Genomic DNA, 12889 nt, shown 5'->3' with positions numbered 1-12889 from the left:
GCAGTAGTAGCAGAAGCAGTACAAACGGTTGAAAAATCCCAATACACTGGATAGATACGACACAATTACAAAAACAAAAACATTAGTTATGGAATCATGTTTACAATGCAGTCTACTTCATTATTTATTGATCAGCTTATTAACGGATATAAATGTGCTGGATGTATTTCAACTCTGATATAATAAAAGAAGCTTCTATTTTTAATACAAAACATTTTAATGTCATGTTTATTGTCTTTATAGGTTATTTTAATTTAATATCTGAATAATAACCAAACAATTAAAATGAATTAAACACATTGACTTAGTAACTCAAAAACAAATAACATAGGATGATGATCGAAGCATCATTAACGACAATTCAACCAGCAAAAATTGCAATTGCCTCCTGTGAATGTTGGCTTACTAAAACATTTTAAATTATGTTTGTTGCAACAAAAAATATGTGTTTGTTGAAACAGCCACAGTACAATGCTTCTTCTCAATCTCGTATCAATCTACTATTTTCTATAAACTTTCAATGAGAGTTGCAAGGCCTACCATAGATTTGATAATGAGAAAGAGGGTGGGCTAATTTGCCGGATAACTGCAGATTTTCATTCTTTGTTTAATCCCGATGAAAATTAATTTAGGCCTACTTATCATTCTTTTAATAATATATTAGAGACAATTAATATCTATGCGGCAATTTTTCCATCTTTCATACTTTACCTACATTATGTGTATGGTTAGTAAGATACCCCATGAACCATACGGCGACATAATGCTTATTTCCTGGTTTCAATGATATATTTATGACAATATTTTTATAACCGATACCCAATGTTAGTATCGATACATTATTAATAATATATTTTAAAAAATATAATTTACACTAACAAACTATCGTATTGAAGAATTATAATAATATATTTACTTATTGTTTAACTGACACTTTGTATTACGATAAATTAAGTAATCGATACCAGAGATCGTATCGAGTAGTCATAACCAACCTGAAAGGATTATGTGCTTTTTACTGGAAATGTTGAATATCAGGAAATAAAAATAGCTGAGTATGAAACGCATTCATTTATTTGTGTTCAATCAACAATGAAGTTTGTCAGAGTATTTGGTATAGGTATAGGACAATACCTAATAATTATTTTAATTTCTACTGTCAACAGTCAGACTTTAATTTCTGGTCCAGAAGACGCTCAAGTAAGAATTGGCTCAGATGTTGTCTTCAACTGTAAAGCAACTTATGATAAGTATTATACATTGGCTTGGAAATCCAGAACTCGGTTACTTACATGGGTTAACACGGTGTATTCTCCAAGAAAATACTCAGTTTCTTTTGGCAAATCATTTTACCGTTTAACGATTTCAAATGTACAACTTTCTGATGCTGGATTATATGAGTGCGTGTATGTTTATAATGGCAATGGCTACTCTTTCTGGCCAAATCCTGCTACTGCTACACTAACAGTCTACCAGCCTCCGTCTGCAGTCTCTCCTCTGTGTTGTTTAAAGAGAAATTCTCTCACAACAACACAGTTGTACATTGGGGAGTCAATAACATTTCATTGTGAATCAAGAGATCATGGAAGTACATCACCAAAACTTAACATCACGGTATCTTACATTAGTGTTGCGGAGTATATTGTAAGTGATATAATTAATTACAAAGAGGTAAGATCTGATATTACAATTGAAAAGATTGATACTAAATTAACATGCTATCTTGACAGTAAAGCTTTGGATGAGACAAGAAACTGTACAATAAGACTTAATGTATTATCACCTGAAAATTAAACCTAAATTACTATCAGTGCAAGAAGCGGATGATGTTCATTTCCAGTGTTTTGCGACAAATTTTAAGACAAATAATCTCCAGTATGAATGGCAGGTCTCACCATATGTTCCTGGTGACATTTTTAATTTCACAACGTCAATTTTGAACATCACAGACCTTATGCTTAATAATACTTTACTTGGACATCAACTATTTATCATTACATGTTTTGTAAGAGAAAATGGAATGGTTTGGAAATCATCTACTACGTTGAACATAACACAAGAGATCCAAATTATTCTACCGACACTTCTTAACAACAGAGATTCAGAATCATACATAGTTACAGTGATTACAGGAACAGTCTCTGCTGCAATAGCTGTGATATTGTTAATAATTATTTTTCTTAATCGTCAAAAATTACGCAGACTCGGAAATAAAACTATAACCTCAGAAACAGAAGTTAATGACAAACAATTATATGCAGTTGTTGTTGAAATGAGACATAGAATGACAACTAACGTAGATGATGGTAAAGATCCTTGTGATGCTGTTTATTATTCATCAGTACCGAATCAAAATGATGTCAATAAATGTGATATTATTAACAATACACAGAGCAATGATGAAGTTCTATATGAAAACAGAACATTTACACGAGATGTTGAGGACATGCTAAATGCAGAGGGACTAAACTATGCTGAGTTGGATCTTACAAAATTCACTTCAGGTGACATAATAGACACAGAACAAAACTGCCTGCCCAGCCTATAGTACCATCTTATACAACGTCGTATACATCATATGTCACATGTGTTTAATGTAGACCATTAAACACTCCTCACATTTTAATTCATTTTTCATGTTAAATAGGCCAGGGTAGTCACTGGGTCACCCTGTAAATTTAACCAACTTTTTGTGGCCTTATACCACGTGACAATACAAACAATGGGATATACAAGTGAATCAGCTAAATGTCTTTTTGTACATTTTAAAGTCAAAATCAAATTAAAAGTCAAATAAAGTCAAATTAAATGCACAGTGTATTCGGTGAAGTTGTTCATAAAAATACAACTGTATAAACTTACAGGTCTATTTTATTAACAACTTTACCTTTTACCTTCTATATTATAGTATGTGTTATGGAAGTAACTTCCTTTTGACAGGAAGCAGCCTAAAATAATGGATGCCACAGATAGTAAGTCGCCATACCTACCCTGAAAGAAAGAATGTTTGTATTAAAATGGTATGTGTCATGATGTGTATAACAATCCCATTTCCTCCATTTTGGCTCCTAAGTTTTGGATATCAGGAAATTTTAATTTTAAAAACGCATAGCTTACAGTGAAGCTGAGTAGAACTGAAACGCAGTCATTTATTTTTTTTCAATCTACAATGACGTTTGACAGACTATTTGGAGTATATGCTTACATAATAATTATTTTAATTTCTACTGTCGACAGCCAGACTTTAATTTCTGGTCCAGGAGACGCTCAAGTAAGAATCGGATCAGACGTTGTCTTTAACTGTAAAGCAACTGATTATCATCATAATATGTTGTTTTGGAAATACAAAACACGGTATCTTGCATGGGGTAACGTGATGTTGAAATCTCCAAGCAAATACTCAGTTTCGTTTGGCAATTCAATTTCCCGTATAACGATTTTAAACGTACAGCTTTCTGATGCTGGATTATACGAATGCGGGTATAATTTACGTGACGCTATCTATTCTTTCCAACCAACTCCTGCTACTGCTACACTAACAGTCTACCAGCCTCCGTCTGTAGCCTCTCCTCTGTGTTGGTTAAAAAGAAATGTTCTCACAACAACACATTGGGGAGTCAATAACATTTCATTGTGAATCAAGAGACCATGGAAGTACATCACCGAAACTTACCATCAGGGTATCTGACATCAGTGTTGCTGAGCATATTGTAAGTGATGTAATTGATGACAAAGTGATAAGATTTGATAACATTACAATTGAAAGGATTGATACTGAATTAACATGCTATCTCGACAGTGAAGCTTTGGAAGAGACAAGAAACTGTACATTCAGACTTAATGTATTATTACCTGATGTGAATATTAAACCTAAATTACTATCAGTGCAAGAGACAGATGATGTATATGTTTTGCAAGACAATTTAAGACAAACAATCTCCAGTATGAATGGCATATTTCACCATATGTTCCTGGAGACATCTTTAATGTCACGATGTCAATTTTGAACATCACAAACATTAAGATTAATAATACTTTGCTTGAAAATCACCTATTTATCATTACATGTTTTGTAAGAGAAGATGGAATGGTTTGGAATTCATCCACTACTTTGACCATAACACGAGAGACAATTGATGGACCTATATCTAAACTTGATAACAAATCTGAACTAGTAATAGTGGGAGTGGTTATAGGAAGGGCCGCCGTTGTTATCGCTGTGATATTGTTAATAGTTATTCTTAATCGCCAAACATTACGCCGAAGCCGAATCCGAATCCTGTTCAGCAATAAATCTATAAAATCAAAAACACAGGATAATGACAACAAATTAGACTCGGTAGTTAATAAGAGAATAAGAATGACAACTAACGTAGACGAAGATAGAGGACCTTGTGATAATGCTGTGTATTATTCTTCAGTGCCAAATCAAAATGATGTCAACGCAGAAGACGTTAAAAATGATGAAGTTTAATATGAGAGCTGACTTAACAGGGTGTCAAACGATGACAAAACGGGAACCTACATAACTATGTTGAGCTACATCTTCAAATGTCTAGTTCATGTTCTAGACCTAGACATATATGGTCACCTTAATTCTATGCCACACATATAATACAAACTATAAATACAATTATTCAAGTGATCACATACAATAGTAATAGTCTAGGATAAACAAGCCATATAATCTGAAATTTACTATCGACTGCATACCAGGTTGATTTGTCACCTACGTCAATTATAGCTGCATACACGGCTGGGGTTTTACATGTACGCCTTTTGTTACGCTTTTGTAAAATACTGCATATGTTTTCCAAAGCATTAAAATGTAATTTAAACATGTTTTCTTAAGTATATTCTTTTTTTATTTAACTGCTAATTGTTTCAATATTATTATATATCTGATGTATCGATGAACTCTAAGACGAACAACACTCTGCTTTAAGATGAAAAGTTCGTTTTATCTCATTTCTGCTTTAGTATAGAAATAATAAATTTGACAACGCGAGCGCGCTAGTGCGTTTTCCGCGACGCTAAATATTAATATCGACCTTCAGTAAGATGGCAAAACTAATATTCCGGGTGTAACGGCAGTATGTGTAGACTAGCAAACAATTACGTAATTGTTGTATCTGGGTTAATTTGCATAAATGCCAGACCAGGCGACGTATAAAAGAATCTCAATGGCTAGTGTGGCTAGTTGAGATGATGCCAGCGTATAGACCGGAGGTCTTAGTTATTAGTATAAAGAAGTTACACTATATGAAGTACACAATAAAATATTTCGATTGTTGCATGATACAAGCCTTCCGTGTTCTTTATTACGTATTATTCTCAACTCAAAGAAGTGGCCAGTGAGGCCGCAGTTACAGTCTATACGTGACCATCGATAATAAAGCTTTGTCAGCCATTTTGTGTTGGTTGAACGATAATACGATGACGACCAGTAAGGTTAGTGCTGAGCGGGTGTATAAGGCCAGTGAGGCCGAAGCTTATTATTTGATAGAAGAAATAAATACATGCGTGTCGCTTAAGACCCTTCAAGAAAATATAAATCGGCTGAGGTCTTATGAGCAGAGATTATTTCGAAGTCATGCTAATTTATTGTCGTTTATTTTGGATTCACCTCGAATGATTGATCATGGCAGGGATTACGACAGTTTATGCAATAGGATTGAGACTTGTCTTATTAAAGCTGAGAACAGGCTATTGGAAACGGCGTCTCTACGGTCAGATCCGAGTGTCGGATTTGCTGCTAGTGTTGCAGTTAGTACTACTAGTTCTATAATGGATAGGAAAATAAAGCTGGCTGAAAGTAAAGCTTCCCTGAAGGTAGACTTAGAGTTTAGTGCTGAGGAGAATCGTCTAACTAGCGAGCTCAATCGACTTCGCATTGCAAAGAAATTAGCAAAGAGTGAGGCTCAACTTGAATCATTTAGAGACTTAAATAACGATTTCGTTACGATTGATAAAACAGGATACACTTCTGATATTGCAACTCCTAAAGATACTAGTTATGGAGACAGAATAACACAACTTGAGAGATTTCTGGATAAGAAAGTAAAGAATCATGTGGATAAGGTTGATGTTCAAGTACATAATTCTACTCCAAAATATGATCAAGGTAAACTTAATTCGTTTATGCCTAATAGCGAACCAAGTTATATCCTCCATTCAGAAGCTATGATGAACCGTTTAGTTGATTCTTTTAGACTTCCACCAGTTAAGGTGGATAAATTTGACGGTGATCCGTTAGCATTTCCTATGTGGGAAACTGCATTTGATTCGTTGTTGGCATCGAAAGCTGCGTCAACATATGAGAAGCTAAATCTATTAAGCCAACACCTCATAGGGCAACCAAAAGTGCTGGTGAATAATTATTTACTCTTACAATCCGAGGATGCATACTACTTAGCTAGAAACGAGTTGAAGGATCGGTATGGCCATAGTTCAGTGATAGCGAATGCCTTTCTTTCTAAATTATCTTCCTGGCCTAAAGTGTCGCCACGGGATAACATAGGTTTGAGACAATTTTCAGATTTCGTGTGTGAGATGGCAGTCGCAAGACAGAAGGTAGAAGACTTGGGAATTCTTGACTATCCTCAGGAGAACTATAAATTGGTATGTAAATTACCTTATTATATTGAAAACAAATGGAGAACAGTAGTGCAGACGCATTTAAATAACAAACAAAGTTTTCCTAGTTTAATGCAGTTTTCGAATTTCTTAAGATCGAAGGCAAAAGAGGCGAATATTCCCATGTTTCAAACTAAAATCAACACTACTCCAGATGGAAGTGCTACCAGGAAATATGCAAATAAACCAATCAATTCCCTTTCGACAAACATAGACAAAAGTCGTTACCAAAAGAAATGTTATTATTGTAATGATGTAAAACATGATATTGATAATTGTAACACTTTTCTTGATATCCAAAGAAACGCTAGAAAACAGTTTTTATTTGAAGCCAACTTGTGTTTTGGTTGTGGAAAGGCAAATCACAGGAAACAGGAATGCAGGAACAAATCTAAGTGTAGGACTTGCTCCAAAGAACACATGACGTGCTTACATTTTGAAAAGAAACCAGAAGTGGTGGATAACAAATGTACTATGGTGTGCGGATCGATCGGAAAATGTAATGACAATTCGATGATTGTTCCAGTATGGGTACGTAACTTGCAAAATCATTCAGAGCATCTTGTATACGGGATTCTCGATGCTCAAAGTAATTCATGCTTCATAGACGAAGACTTGATAAAAAGGCTGAAAGTCAAGGGTACACAAACTCAGTTGAAATTATCTACGATGCATTCAGCTGATACTGTAGTGGACTGTCAAAAGGTAAATGGTCTTCAAATTATAAGTTTTAATAGAAGAGAGACTGTTACCCTACCACCTGTATTTAGTAGACCAAAAATCCCGGCCGAAAGAAGTCAAATACCTTGTCCTGAAGTAGCTCGTAAATGGGAACATCTAAAATGTATTGCCGACTATATTATTCCGCATATGCCGGATATACCAGTATCTCTGTTGATTGGTAATAACGTACCTAATGTCATACGTCCAAGGGACATTAAAGCTGGTGGTGATAGTCAACCGTATGGTCAAAAGTCGCTACTGGGATGGGGTATTGTAGGAACTGTGTGTAAAGATGAGGATTCATCAATATCTCATCGAAATCTCGTGTTACCCTCATCCTGTAAGGAAATTATAACACCTTCACAAATTAATCAAATGTTTGAGCTTGACTTTGCAGATCAAAAGATGAAACCTTTGTCATTGGAAGAGAAACGATTTCTTCAGATAATGGATGAGAACATCAAACAACGTACTGATGGACACTATGAAATGCCTCTTCCATTTAGAAACAGTGATGCCTCTCTTCCAAATAACGTATCATTAGCTAAGAGCAGATTGGACAATTTAAAGCGACGCTTTAACTACAAACCTCAATTCAAAAGTGACTACATTCAATTTATGAACCAAATAATTAATCAATGTGCAGAACCAGTTCCTGTTGATAGCATTGTGGTAAAGGGTAAAGTAAACTACGTGCCACATACAGGTGTGTATCACTCGAAAAAACCTGACCAAATACGGGTAGTGTTTGACTGTTCAGCTAGATTTAAAGGTGTATCTATTAATGATTGTTTATTACCAGGACCTAACTTACTTAACCACCTTTTAGGTGTATTGCTTCGTTTCAGACTTGAAAGAGTGGCTCTAATGTCCGATATACAAGGAATGTTTCATCAGTTTGTTGTGGCTGATAGGCACCGAGACTTTCTTAGATTCCTGTGGTGGAAGAATAGTGATACTTCGGAGGAAATTCAAGAATATCGAATGAAAGTGCACTTATTTGGTGCAGCCAGTTCACCAGCATGTGCAAATTATGGACTAAAACGGGCAGCGAGCGACGGCGAGAAGGAATTCGGTAAGAATGCCGCTAACTTCATTCGTAACAATTTCTATGTAGATGATGGGCTGATATCTGTATCATCACCGGATGAAGCTATTAATCTGATTGCTAGCAGTACAGCCATGTGTGCTAAGGCTGGTTTACGCTTACACAAGTGGGTTACGAATGACAGAGAAGTGTTAGAGACGATTCCTCAAGATGAGCGAGGTAAACTAATTAAAGAAATAAACCCTAAATCTGACCCATTACCGCTGGAACGAGTGCTTGGGGTATCATGGTGTGTGGAAAGTGATTCTTTTAATTTCCGAATTGAACTGAACGATCGTCCTCCGACCAGAAGGACTATTTTAGGTACTATTTGTTCTATTTATGATCCATTCGGATTTGCAGCTCCCGTACTAATTACAGGAAAGTTGATTTTACAGGCTATGTGTAAGCAGAATTTAGACTGGGATGAACCGTTAACATCTGAATTACGGACCAGTTGGTTACAGTGGTATGAAGATATTGTTCATCTTGGAAAACTACAAGTTAGTCGATGCTACAAACCACAAGGGTTCGGAGAAGTCAAGCAGGCAGAAATTCACTATTTCTCAGATGCCAGTGAAGTAGCATATGGCCAATGCACGTATTTAAGATTGATAAATCATGATAACATTCCCTCTATTTCTCTACTATTAGCTAAAGCCAGAGTGACGCCAGCTAAGAGGAAGATCTCTATACCGAAACTAGAACTAACTGCAGCGGTGCTATCTGCTCGTGTCAGTGAATTTGTAAAGCAAGAGTTGCCGTATGATTTGAGAGAATACTTCTGGACGGACAGTATGGTAGTCCTTGGATATTTGCAAAACGAATCCAAAAGATATCAAGTTTATGTAGCGAACCGAGTTCAACAAATCAACGATGCAACTTCAATAGGAAATTGGAATTACATAGAATCATCTTCCAATCCGAGTGATAAAGTCAGTAGAGGTGTACGTGCTAAGCAATTGATCTCGGATACCGGATGGGTGAGTGGTCCTACATTTCTTCACCAACCAGGTCCTACTAAACAAAGGCGGTTGGCCGAAATCGATGAAGAATCTCGTAAAACTGTTGCTTCGGAACTAAAACGTATGCATTCATTCCACACTAATGTTGATAAAGTTGTCTTTCAGAATGATGATCTACTCAAACGTATTTGCAGCCAGTTTTCAAATTGGATGTTACTTAAGAAAGTCGTAGCACAACTTCTTACTTTCAAAAAGAAACTGATGCTGGCAGCAAATGTTCCAATCAAGAAAGGTGGAGTAATGGATAGAATATCCACAGACATACGACTTAATGTTCAAGACTTACAAGTTAGCGAAACAATTATCTTAAAATATATTCAATCTGAATATTTCTCTAGCGAAAAATCTGTATTATGTGGTATTCGAAGAAATGACGAAATACAAAACAAAGGGACTAAGAAAAGAAATCGTAATTTGAAACGAACCAATGGAATATATCGTCTGGATCCCTTCCTAGACGAAGATGAACTTATTAGAGTCGGTGGGAGAATGAGAAATGCGGTAGCTCCAAATGAGGTAAAACATCCCATCGTAATCCCAAGAAAATCCACAATTACCAATTTATTAATAGATTATTACCACAAGAATGTTAATCATATGGGCAGAAGTACAACACATAATAGCATAAGGCAGAATGGATACTGGATCGTGGGTGGTAATTCAGCTACATCACAATACATTTATAAGTGTGTAACTTGCCGAAAACTAAGGGGACCATTATCAACCCAAAAAATGGCTGACCTTCCTTTGGATAGACTAGAACAACATCCTCCATTTACTTATTGTGCTGTTGACATTTTTGGACCTTTTCTTATTAAAGATAGACGAAGTAAGGTGAAGCGGTACGGTGTATTGTATACATGTCTTGCATCTAGGGCTGTACATCTAGAATCTGTGAACTCATTAGAGACCGATTCTTTCATCAACTCGCTAAGACGATTTATCAGTATTCGTGGGCCGGTTCGTCAAATTCGGTCAGACCAAGGTACGAATTTTGTTGGCGCACGCAACGAATTTGAAGAAGAGAAAATTAGACAATATCTGTTAGATGAAAACTGCGACTGGATTTCGTTTAAGTTCAACGTCCCGTCAGCTAGCCACATGGGTGGCATATGGGAACGCATGATACGTACAGTAAGAAGTGCGCTTGAACCTCTACTACAACGTTGTGGCGAGCAACTTGATGACGAATCTTTCAGAACATTATTAGCCGAAGTTCAAAATATTGTGAACTCTCGCCCTTTAACTATAAATACTTTATCCGAGGTTGATTCACCCGAACCTCTTACTCCAAACCATTTATTAACCATGAAGGCGAAAGTTATTCTTCCTCCCCCAGGTACGTTCCAGAATACAGATGTGTATTGTCGTCGACGATGGCGAAGAGTGCAGTATGTTGCGGAGCAGTTCTGGCAACGCTGGAAAAAGGAGTACATTACAACTCTTCAGACTCGTCAGAAATGGACTTACCAAAAACGTAATATGGAAATTGGAGATGTTGTTTTGATAAAGGACGATAATGCTGCTAGAAACCAGTGGAAACTTGGAATAATAAAAAATGTGTATGCCAGTGAAGATGGACTTGTGCGGAAAGTACAACTCAAAATTGGAAAAGACAAGACACTTGATCGACCTGTACACAAATTAATTTTATTGGTTGCAACGGATAAAATGGAACTCTAAATCATACAAACTGTATTGAATGTTCATTCCCCGTCAGGGAGCCAAGCATAATATTTAGATAGGCGTATAAAAAGTATATATAAATAAATGATAAAAATTGTAATCTAATATGCAAAGATTGTGAAAACTTTGCAGGGAGCCATGTAACGGCAGTATGTGTAGACTAGCAAACAATTACGTAATTGTTGTATCTGGGTTAATTTGCATAAATGCCAGACCAGGCGACGTATAAAAGAATCTCAATGGCTAGTGTGGCTAGTTGAGATGATGCCAGCGTATAGACCGGAGGTCTTAGTTATTAGTATAAAGAAGTTACACTATATGAAGTACACAATAAAATATTTCGATTGTTGCATGATACAAGCCTTCCGTGTTCTTTATTACGTATTATTCTCAACTCAAAGAAGTGGCCAGTGAGGCCGCAGTTACATAGGTACATAGGTACGACCCATTTGTCTAACCAACAGTTACTTTTAGAAAACTGTATCGGCTGCCAAGGGTAGCTGCCATTGGTACAAATAAATAAATGTTGATTTGATTTAAGTTTAGGGCGATTGATTTTCCAACTTTTGTGCTCTTTTCTATTTCAAATAACAAAAGCATAGAAACCAGAATGCGCCCTCTCTTGTTGGGAGTGAAAGTGCGGAGAATGTTATAGCGCCATCGGTAAAACTAAATGGTATGGAACATCTAGATTAATTGTGACTTCGGAAACTCTGAATAAGTCAAAACTAATGTCATCATAGAATTGAGGACTTGTTTATTAGGTAATCTGAGGGCAATCAACAGGCACATGGTTTTGGATGACGCTTTAAAGGCAAGGAAAAGGTTTGGTACCTCTAAAGTGTCTAGGCCAATGTAATTGGTCGGTACACGTCCCCTAAAGTGTCTAGGCCGCATTTAAAACCTCAGGAAAACTTTAAATTATTTATTGAAAATATTGTATATAATTGCCATGAATTATCCATTAATAATGATTACGAAACTAACTGATGTTTTAAAACAAAATTGAAGTTAAAATTGAAAAATAAAAATGTCATACTCCTGGAGAGAAAAAAACAAATACAAGTAACGTACAGAAAATCTACCAAACGATGGGTCATCTAAACTGTTGCTTGTGATTGGGTGGAAATACTTGCGTGTACATAGGCCTATACGAGGAGGAAGATTCTTCAAAATAAATCAAATCAGATCGTGTTAATAATAATGCGATAATGTTAAGGACATGCATGAAAATGTAGTTATCTAACTCTCAAAGACTTGTTTATGTAGAGCATATCTTGTATATGTTTGTCTGTGAACCGGACTTCCTCCTTTAAGGAGGACAGTGAATGATTTCACTTTTATTACCATCTCGGTAGTTTGCCAAAATAAAAAAAAAAGAATTAAGAAGAAAATTATATACTTTTTCTCATTATTTCCGAACTAAATTTAAGCGATATTTTCAGGAGTCCAAAGAATTGACCATTCAATTATCAATATCGCTGTTTGATGTGCTTGAAATAAAGAACAATATGTAGACCTAATGCATATTGTTCTTACATTTAATTAATATTTAAACTAATTATTTCATCTATTTTAATAAAATATTTTCAAGTGATTTTATTGCAGCACCAACCAGGAAGAGTGTAATTTTACTCTTCCCTGATCTAATAATATATTATGCTATTATACCAATTAGGAAATATTAGATGCAATCTATATACAACAATCAACCGGTAATTGTTGTAGGTTT

At 35.7% G+C, this 12889-nt stretch overlaps 1 protein-coding gene across 1 annotated transcript; it reads left to right on the top strand.

Annotated features, from left to right (window-relative positions):
• Positions 1–5436: 5436 nt before the first annotated feature.
• Positions 5437–11154, top strand: LOC144835832 (uncharacterized). The gene is made up of 2 exons (XM_078690940.1): positions 5437–6621; positions 6994–11154. The coding sequence occupies exons 1-2, from the start codon at positions 5437–5439 to the stop codon at positions 11152–11154; spliced, it is 5346 nt and encodes a 1781-aa protein (XP_078547066.1).
• Positions 11155–12889: the final 1735 nt, after the last annotated feature.

This window comes from Antedon bifida, chromosome 1, assembly GCF_963402885.1.
Source record: "Antedon bifida chromosome 1, ecAntBifi1.1, whole genome shotgun sequence".
NCBI classification, from domain to species: domain Eukaryota; kingdom Metazoa; phylum Echinodermata; class Crinoidea; order Comatulida; family Antedonidae; genus Antedon; species Antedon bifida.
The sequence above is the reverse complement of the archived record's forward strand: the minus strand, read 5'-3'. Positions and strand labels throughout refer to the sequence as shown.

Excerpts from the sequence above, each read along its gene's own strand:
- LOC144835832 (XM_078690940.1), top strand. The coding sequence starts at position 5,437 with ATGACGACCAGTAAGGTTAGTGCTGAGCGGGTGTATAAGGCCAGTGAG. Across the intron at positions 6,622-6,993 it reads CTCAGGAGAACTATAAATTG|GCAAATCACAGGAAACAGGA; the intron begins GTATGTAAATTA and ends GGTTGTGGAAAG.